Below are 9,870 nucleotides of genomic sequence, written 5' to 3'. Positions count from 1 at the left end.
GCTCTCTTCCTAAATCCTTCCAAGTAGTTTCGTCAAACTGTGCTTTCTTTAAATTTTTTATCACATCTTGCAAATCAGCAACTTTCAGATCTAAAATTGTAAGTTAGTATAATTTTGATTGTTGTAAGTTTATAAAAGTATGCAATAGACTTTTACCATAGCAAAAATGCAAAAAATTAACACACTTGTGTGTATAACACACAATAGCTGATCAAGTCTTGGCTCAGAACTTGCTGTCACACTGTGGATAGTAACAGTATATAGAAATGTGGGATCATGATAAAACTTTCACAGGTTTTTAGGCATAGCAAAACAAATTGTATTACAGGAGTAAAATCTAGTCTAGTAATGCTAATATAGTACTGGTAGTCAAGCACTCACTTTCTGCCATGATAATCACTTGGAAAAGAAAAGCAGAAGGTTGGAATGAAGCTCTGTTAATGAACACTCAAATGTAGTTCTAGTCTTTGGTAGGTGTACTTATAAAATTTCTTTTATCTAAACTTACAACTTTTGGTTATTCTATAGTTATTAATATCTTTAACAACTTAGTATGATATACCTTCATTGTGTCATTCCATCCAATTGTGATTGTTCATAGTAACTTTATATAACTGCACAAAATATAGTGACTATATATATCACTAGCTAATGCTGGTAACTCTGCCAAAGAAGTATAAATGCGTATAAGCTTGTCAAAAAGTATTTTAGCACTTTCTCTTTCTTTCTCCCTCACAGCATCAAGCAAAACTTACCATATATTATTCCACTTATTCAAGTGCATTGTTACCCTCAACTAATATTAACTATACATGCATACCTACATATAAGGGTTTAGAGTTATGTACTCTTGCTATTATGTAATCTTCGAGTAAGTGTTTGTATGCATCACCACTTTCTACAATGACATTGAGTCTTAACATCAGTAGATTTAACTTCAACCCCAAGCATTCCTACTTTCTTGGGCTAAATTATTTATACAAAACTGTTTGTACCTTATTAGAGTGGAAGATGTTAAAATTGCATTATCTAACTATTAAACCAGAGGGAGTGACAGGCCAGGCTTATCATGTCAATGGTATGGTAGGTTGCTAACTACTGATAGAGTAAACTTAAATTGATAACATTTATACAGTAGATATACCAATGGGCCAAATACATAGGTTCAGCACTTAATACATATATCTAATACATGTATCAGCACTTAGGCCATGTATTGTCCAATCATGTGCTGGTTGCATGGTTAATCCAATAATCCCGTAAAAAGAAGTGCCTTATCTATAAAATTGTTTTCTTAAACAATTTTTATGAGCATATATGATCTGAGATGCTTTGAACAGACTTATGTTTACGCTGAGGATGTATATAATACAACTGCCCATTTTAGTGTTTTATTACACTCTGCTTAGGTTGAAAACAGTAATTGGCTTAAAAGTGTGAGAGAGCAGATCTATACCCAAGGGTGGATGACTAAAATTTTTATCAAAGTGATTCCATGCACAAACAACTCAGTTACTAGATAACACAGCTGCTACTCATGATAATTACTATAATTAATACATGAAGTATCACATGCCTACACTTCACCATAGCTATATGTTTTGTGCAGCAGGCATGATTATTATGCTTGTACATCACATCACACTATGTGAAGATTTCACAATAAAGGCAGGTTTACAAATATTATGCTAGTGCTGTCGTTATGTTAATGCTGGAGTTGAATTTGGTTCAACTCTAACATAAAGCATGCATCAAAAGGTCATATTGCCCATGTTTGTCATTAAAAATTAACACACTGGCCTAGTGTCATGCTATAAACTAGCCTTAAAACATAGAATGTTCACGTATGTTAGTACAGTACACTTATGTAGTGCAGTATAAACTGTATATCAAGAAATTTTGGCAGGACTAAAATTTGGCAAATTGCTAAATTTTAATGATTGGCTAGTTTTAATTTGGTAAATTTGTGGCCATGTGCCATTGAGCATGTGTATAATGGCTCAAAATGGCAGATTTTATTATGGCAAATGGCAATTGAAATGCCAAATTCACCAAATTTAATTCCCTCCAAAATCTCCCACTATACGGTAGCATACTGATGTATGCTAGTTGTAGGTAAGATCGGGTGTCTATTAGCAATGAGATCAATTAAAATTTAATTGTCCTTGACTTCCCTCATACTCACAATTCATGCACAATTACTATCTGATACCACTGCAATCTATCATCAACTTCCTGTTGCAAGCTTTAACCTTATATATATTAAGACCCCCATACACTAGGCAACTTGTTGCTAGCAACATTTGTGGTTACTTTGATCTTGTAAGCAACATGTTGTCAGAAATAGAACAGCCTTNTATTTCTGGCAACATGTTGCTTACAAGATCAAAGTAACCACAAAGTTGCCAGCAACATATTGCCTAGTGTATGGAGGCCTTTATGGAGCTCAAGTTATAACTGTGTCAACAGTACATAACAATTACCTTATTGAATGTACAAACAGATAGCTCTAATAGCATAATTTCACAATGCCTTGTATACTCTCAGCTGCTGCTTTGACTTCTTCTATTAGGGTCTGCCATGTTCTTCCTGTAACAGTATCTCCTTTCCAATCAATATTGATTGTCATTCTAGATAATCATTCACATCACCCTTTGTTTTAACAATCAAATATTGTCGCAATGAGACCCAGTGATAGTCCTAATGAACAGGATCAAACATTGCTGGATTTAATTTTTTTTAATAATAAGTAATAGCATAGCTAATGTTAGGGTAATAATAAAGCAATAACAATAATGAATAATGAGGTGGTCATAGGTGGTTATCTATTTTAAATTTGAGATACAAGAGAGAAAGAGTGAGTTTCAGAGGGGAGGGAAGATGATTCAATTAGTTGATTGCAGAGGGATAAAATGAATTTTGGAATTGCAAATGATTTGAGATAAATTGCCTTTGTTATTAGATCTTAATCACTTAACAATGACTTGACATCTAGTCCTGTATATACCACTAGTGTGAATAAGAGATTTGAAAATGAGGAGAGACTGAGAAAGGTCAAAGGATAAAGAAATATTGAGTAAAATTGTTTGCATGATGCAAATATAGATATGATAGTAGTTAGCCCATGTATGCATGAAAGTCTGATATTTGTACTTCTATGTGCTTCTTCTTCTCTGGGATAGATGACACAATCTACTATTATTCATATGCTATTGCTGTGGAGATGATGGTACTCCCTCAAAAACAGCTTATTTTACTACTCCCTGGAATAGATAGAACAATACTTGTACTATTGCTGTGAAGGTGAATAACAACTTATTTTTGTACTCCCTCAAAAACAGCTTATTTTACTACTCCCTGGAATAGATAGAACAATACTTGTACTATTGCTGTGAAGGTGAATAACAACTATTTTTATACTCTCTCAAAAACAGCTTATTTTACTACTCCCTGGAATAGATAGAACAATACTTGTACTATTGCTGTGAAGGTGAATAACAACTATTTTTGTACTCTCTCAAAAACAGCTTATTTTACTACTCCCTGGAATAGATAGAACAATACTTGTACTATTGCTGTGAAGGTGAATAACAACTTATTTTTGTACTCTCTCAAAAACAGCTTAATTTACTACTCCCTGGAATAGATAACACAATACTTGTACTATTGCTGTGAAGGTGAATAACAACTTATTTTTGTACTCCCTCGATAACAGCTTATTTTGCTACTCCCTGGAATAGATAAAACAATACTTGTACTATTGCTGTGAAGGTGAATAACAACTTATTTTTGTACTCTCTCAAAAACAGCTTAATTTACTACTCCCTGGAATAGATAACACAATACTTGTACTATTGCTGTGAAGGTGAATAACAACTTATTTTTGTACTCCCTCGATAACAGCTTATTTTGCTACTCCCTGGAATAGATAAAACAATACTTGTACTATTGCTGTGAAGGTGAATAACAACTTATTTTTGTACTCCCTCAAAAACAGCTTATTTTACTACTCCCTGGAATAGATAAAACAATACTTGTACTATTGCTGTGAAGGTGAATAACAACTTATTTTTGTACTCCCTCAAAAACAGCTTATTTTACTACTCCCTGGAATAGATAAAACAATACTTGTACTATTGCTGTGAAGGTGAATAACAACTTATTTTTGTACTCCCTCAAAAACAGCTTATTTTACTACTCCCTGGAATAGATAATACAATACTCGTACTATTGCTGTGAAGGTGAATAACAACTTATTTTTGTACTCTCTCAAAAACAGCTTATTTTACTACTCCCTGGAATAGATAATACAATACTCGTACTATTGCTGTGAAGGTGAATAACAACTTATTTTTGTACTCCCTCGATAACAGCTTATTTTGCTACTCCCTTAGGTTGATAACACAATCTATACTCATAATCATATCCTCTGTAATGTGGCAAAATAACATCTTAATGATAATTTTTTTGTGCTTGATCCTTGATGGCAGTTTATTTTGCCACACTCAAGAATAGATATCATATACTCTCATCTGAATGATAAACAGCTTAATAATACCTGATATTTGTACTCTAGCTTATTTTGCTACTCACTCAGATAGATAGAACATATTACCTTACTCATTCCAGTCAAGGAAATAGCAGCCTAATAATAGCTCGTATTTGTACTCCCTTGCCTAGCATAGTATTATAAATATACTGGCTATTTACATTAACAGATAATACCTATGCTACATGTTGTCTAATACTGATAACTGATACTTGTAAAAGGTTTGTTTGATTTTCAGTTGTCTGAGAGTACATGCAATTTGAAAATAACTTTGGACTACTTTATACAAGTCTATCTTGTCAAATTTTCTAAAAATTTGCTCAGGAGTGCTCTTGGACTATGTATAAAGTTGAGTCAATTTAAACTTCATCTTAATTTCCCCCTAGGTGTCTATCAATCAAAGTCCCAATTGTCCTTAAAATTGCTTTTCCCATCCTCCTACACATACTAACCACCCCCAGTTTAAATCTAATATATTTTATACTATGTAAATATTGAGGTACATATATAAAGATTAATCTTATCCATAGGATATTAGGGAATTGTCATTGCCGGGTTACTGTAATAAGGGTTGTGAAATTAAGATAGATAACTTAGTATAGCTAGATCTAGCTAGTATACAACTAAATATAGCACATATAATCATTATGAAGGTATAATAGTTATAGATCTACTCTCTCAATAACAGCTTATTTTGCCACTCTCTTAACAATAGCTTAATAATAGCATAATTGTACTTCCTCAACGAATATTTGCTGATATTTGCTAATTTTAAAAAATAATAGGTAATAAAATTGTAACTCAACTTTATTTCACTATATCACACAAATTATAGTCTACTTAAAAGTAGTAACTACAACACTATAGTCAATATCTTGTTTCTTGATTCACTTTAATTCTCGTGCCTTAGTTCACGCTTTAAGAATACCTCGTATTTTTATAGCAGCTGCATTATCAATATCTTTAACTGCTGCTATTAGGACGTTCCATGTTGTTTCTTTTACATCATCTTTCTTTTCGAGCCATTTTTGTACAACCTTCTGCAAGTAAGCAGGCTGATCACTTTTCTCTGCCTCAATACAATCAAGTGTAGTTGCAAGGAGTCCTAGTCTAAGCCCTAGTGTTTTCCAGTTTACTGCACCAAACAGTGCTTTTTTAAGCACTGTGTCAACTTGATTTAAATCTTTTATATCTATGTAATAGAGTTGTTAATAAAGAAAATTGTTCTTGTAATAATTATTACCTAGTTCTGCTCCTGGAGATACTTTTGGTTGTAAAGCTACAAAAGCAATATCATTAATATAGGTACATCAAGCTACAACGCATTGAACATAATGTCCCATTGAACTACTAATAATTATTTTATAATACTAGACTGCTCAGCATTTTTTATGCTATGAAAACAGCCTGTAATTCTTGATGAATGGCTTTTATGTAATTTGAATAATAAAAATATTAGGGTTGGGCCAGAATTCCCTTTTCCAGCCCAACCTTGCTATGTAGACTACTATTCACATTAATGTAGAGTATACATTTAAATTTTCTAGTTACATCATTTACTTGCCTTGACTTTTATCTGATTCCTCTGTTCCTAATAAATCTCCTAAAATTATTGGGCAACGTAAAAATGTGCGTATTGTATGAAATTTACACATTTGTCATAAAAATCAATCAATAACTAGACACTTAAAAAATCCAAAGCATTTATCGGCTCCACCCCCATAATCCCCTAGGCCCTGACACAGACATGCATACAACGCAGACATACATGGACAAATCTTTGTTTATGGGTTATACACTCACCTAAGTCATCAACTACATCTGCTGTGCGTTCCATTTTTTTCAGAGCTGCAATTAATGAACTATAAGTTGATCCTCCATGTTTTTCAACATCATCAACTTTTTTCAGCCACTCAGAAAGGCATTCAGTAAAACAACTCTCAACATCTCCTTTATAATTGGCTTCAATCATTGTTAGTCTATTTGGATGGAGTCCAAGCTCATTCCCTAAAGTCTTCCAAGCAGTTTTGTCAAACTTTGCATTTTTTAAATTTTCTTTCACATCTCTCAAATCACCAATTCTCAGTCCTATAATTATAAAGTTTAGTGTTATTATTAATAATGATGATAGTAAAGCATCTTTTATTATGAAAACTATGAGAATACTGTATCTGGATTTTTAAGTGCAGAAAAACTCAATAGGCTTTAATTGCACCGAAGCTTAAATTGGCTCATCAGCACAGTTCATATTGCTAATTTTGTGTTTTACACTTGCCAGCTTCCTTATCATTTGAGCTTGTTACCCAGATAATGACAAGGAGTAAAATTATAAATCTATCTAATGCTAGTATAGTATGGTGCATATAGAAAAGCATCATAGTCAAGTACTTACTTTTTTCCATGTTAATCAACTCTAAAAGCTAGGAACAGCAAAAACTTGGAATGAAGCTCTGTTAGTGAGCGCTGTCTGCCACAAACTAATGTGTAAGTAGCTTGACCTAGTTTTATAAAATTAGACAACTTCCCTTCTGTTATCTAATCATTATCAAAACTTACAACTTTGCATATCATGTGCATGTCTCCATAATTTTAAATGATGAGTAATTAAATCAATGTATCTTTATAATACTAGAATAACTACTGTATTAGCTATTCCATATAGTCTGGTTCCCAGACTAAAGGCTAGGGCTTTAGTTTTCCTGATGTTTTTCAGCAGGTGCATAGCTTTCTGCATCAGTCGCATATCGATCAAAGTATGCCATGCTCCATTAATTTTATAGTTTTTGCCATATAACCATGTATGCACATTTATTATAAGCTATTCTTTATGTGTTTGTATGCATCAATAAATTTAAAGTATGCATTAAAAATTAAAAGTATGCATTATGATTGAGGTCTTATATAGCATCAGTAAATCTCCCAAGTCTTGTTGGACTAGTTATTTTAAAACTGTTATTACCTTATGAGCATCCAACTCTATAAAAATAATTAAAAGTAGATCTTAAAAAAATATAAGTGCTCTTAAAATTACAATATATATACTAGTTATAAAATCTATGGACGGGTTGGACTAGGGATGAGAGGATTAGGTGGGAATAAAAACAGGAATAATAAGCTGTAAAAGAATACAGAATAATTTGGGGAATAAATGGTAGCACAAATGGCTTCTACAATGCTGCTATTGAGATTTTATGAGAGAGGAGCTCATGCTAAATTATGTGCATCCTTTTTAGAATCTAATACACAACATTTAGTAAGATTTTTTGACTTCTAGTTTAGTTATAAGCAAGATTCATTACTTTTTCACCATGTTGAGGCATCAGTTATGTTGCAGTAATAGCTATTAGTATTATTTAAGGAGAATTTTTTAAGAATATTTGATTCATTTTGGAGAATAAGTTCTTGATTTTTAGAAATATGCTGAATAGAATACCTTAAGGTTACTTTTAAATGCGGGTACTATTAATTGCAAATTTTGCGTTTGGGTTAAAAATCGCAATTATTAATATGCGCAATTATTAATAATGACATCATGATGCCATATAACTATTAGTAATAATTACTTAATCGCAACTTTTAATGCCAGCAAAATCTACCTTGTGCTAAAATCGCAAAATTTAGTACCCGCAATTAAAAGTCACTCTAAGGTAATATGAAAATTTTCAGGAATAATCCCCCCTACCCCTAGGTTGGACCCCCACTCCGCCCAAAACATGACCACGCCTTATATTAATAATTATTATTGCAAAATAGCAGATTACATTGTAAAAACTATGAAATTTATAAAAAATATTATTTAATTGTTTATGTAGGATTATAAAAACTTTTCACTATTAGCTCTAAATTAAAGAAAGATTTATAAGGCAATAAATGGTATGTATGACCATAATAAAGTAATGACCACGTCAAAAGGGCCGCTGTGCTGTGATAATGACCACGTGCGACATTTCATAAGGTTAGATCTACATGTACAAATTTGCATATTTTGTGGTTTTGTGACATACAAATTAATGATAAAATTGACAAAATACAGAGTCTTGTGTAGCCAGCCAGCCTCTGTGGAGCTTAAGTAACATCTCAGTAGCCTATGCTTGAGGCTCACCCACACCTAATATTTCCCCACATTTTTATACATTCTTCTTGTAATAAACAGTTGTTGAAATGTTAGCAGCAAAAACTTTAATCAAGATAAAAATAAAACAACACACTGTCACAAATAATAGTTGATTTAGTGTAATGGTATCCTTTCAGCAGCTGCTTTGTCTCCAGTACTCTTAACTGCTTCTTTTAAGATCTGCCATGTTGTTTCTTTAACTTGATCCTCTTTTTTCAACCATTTTTGAATAGTTTTTTCCAGATAATCATTGGCATCACCATTTGTTTTACCAATGGTATCAAGTGTCGTCACAATGAGACCCAGTGATAGTCCTAAGTCCCTCCAATTTGCAGGACCAAACATTGCTTTTTTTAAAGCTTTCAACACTTTCTTGACATCACCTACATCTAATAAAAGGAAATGATAATGTGTCATGTGTACCTAATGTACTTAGTTCATTTGGGTTTGTCTGTGTAATTGTGGGCTCTGGTGGAGCAGAGGAGATAGTAGTAGGTACTTGTGATGTAATAGTTGTGCCTATAAGATAATGATAGAATACCAGTAAGTTTTACTAATACTGTCCTAGCTGTTGAAGCTGGAGCATCAGTATAGCTATATATCAAAAGGTAAGTGTGAGATTGTGAGCTACAAATGAATCATATAAGCTTACCAGGTTGTATATATGGCATATACAACCTGTAAGGAAGAGAGGAAGACTTTCTTTTAGTTTTAGTGCATAAAATCTTTGTTCATAAAATACATGTACTAGGTGTGTTAAGGCTGGTTTACAATATGACGTTAGACCAGCATACCATCAATTTTTAAATTAAAAATGTGGGTAATTTGACCTTTTAACACATGCTTTACGCTAGAATAGAACCAGATTTTATTCCAGCATCAACGTAATACCAGGACTAGCATCATATTGTGAACCAGCCTTTAGACTACTGATTAAAGATTTAAATGTAATATTCCATTTGATACAAAATAAATTCATTTTGGTGAATGCACTTACTATTATCTTTTTTTTCCACTATGAAATGATTTATAGCTACACCAACCAAAGCAATAATAATACATGTAGCTGAAACAGTCAAAGCAAAATGCCATTTCCTGATTAAACAAAATGAGTGAGTGTCAGAAAGATTGGAGCTATACTATCTTACTTCAGGTGTTTAGCTTTACAGTATGTCAGAAGATAATAGTCTCCTAATAAAAAGATTAT

The 9,870-nt window shown here is 32.6% G+C and overlaps 2 protein-coding genes across 2 annotated transcripts in view; both read right to left on the bottom strand.

Annotated features, from left to right (window-relative positions):
• Nucleotides 1-5,310: 5,310 nt before the first annotated feature.
• On the bottom strand, nucleotides 5,311-7,033 carry LOC109582569 (uncharacterized). The gene is made up of 5 exons (XM_019997314.1): nucleotides 6,942-7,033; nucleotides 6,353-6,637; nucleotides 6,114-6,152; nucleotides 5,793-5,828; nucleotides 5,311-5,741 (listed from the first exon to the last, which is right to left on the bottom strand). Exons 1-5 carry the CDS (start codon nucleotides 6,949-6,951, stop codon nucleotides 5,461-5,463), a joined length of 651 nt encoding a protein of 216 aa, XP_019852873.1. The 5' UTR covers nucleotides 6,952-7,033; the 3' UTR covers nucleotides 5,311-5,460.
• A 1,653-nt stretch (nucleotides 7,034-8,686) lies between these two features.
• The window catches only part of LOC109582566 (uncharacterized), a 3,165-nt gene continuing 1,981 nt past the window's right edge, over nucleotides 8,687-9,870 (bottom strand). The window contains exons 2-5 of the mRNA XM_019997311.1: nucleotides 9,812-9,854; nucleotides 9,661-9,758; nucleotides 9,096-9,182; nucleotides 8,687-9,052 (exon numbers count right to left, since the gene is read on the bottom strand). Of these exons, the coding sequence (XP_019852870.1) occupies nucleotides 8,778-9,052; nucleotides 9,096-9,182; nucleotides 9,661-9,758; nucleotides 9,812-9,854 (503 nt within the window). The 3' untranslated portion in view covers nucleotides 8,687-8,777. The remainder of the gene's footprint in view (nucleotides 9,053-9,095; nucleotides 9,183-9,660; nucleotides 9,759-9,811; nucleotides 9,855-9,870) is intronic.

This window comes from Amphimedon queenslandica, unplaced genomic scaffold (assembly GCF_000090795.2).
Source record: "Amphimedon queenslandica unplaced genomic scaffold, v1.1 AMPQUscaffold_13375, whole genome shotgun sequence".
In the NCBI taxonomy this organism is placed as follows: domain Eukaryota; kingdom Metazoa; phylum Porifera; class Demospongiae; order Haplosclerida; family Niphatidae; genus Amphimedon; species Amphimedon queenslandica.
Note: the sequence above shows the minus strand (reverse complement) of the source record. Positions and strands in the feature narration are given on the sequence as shown.

What these genes read in the sequence shown, in the direction of transcription:
- LOC109582569 (XM_019997314.1), bottom strand. An exon ending in AGATGTAGTTGATGACTTAG is followed by an intron (nt 6,153 to 6,352) that starts GTGAGTGTATAA and finishes CAATAATTTTAG; the next exon opens with GAGATTTATTAGGAACAGAG. An exon ending in ATCTCCAGGAGCAGAACTAG is followed by an intron (nt 5,742 to 5,792) that starts GTAATAATTATT and finishes TCTATTACATAG; the next exon opens with ATATAAAAGATTTAAATCAA.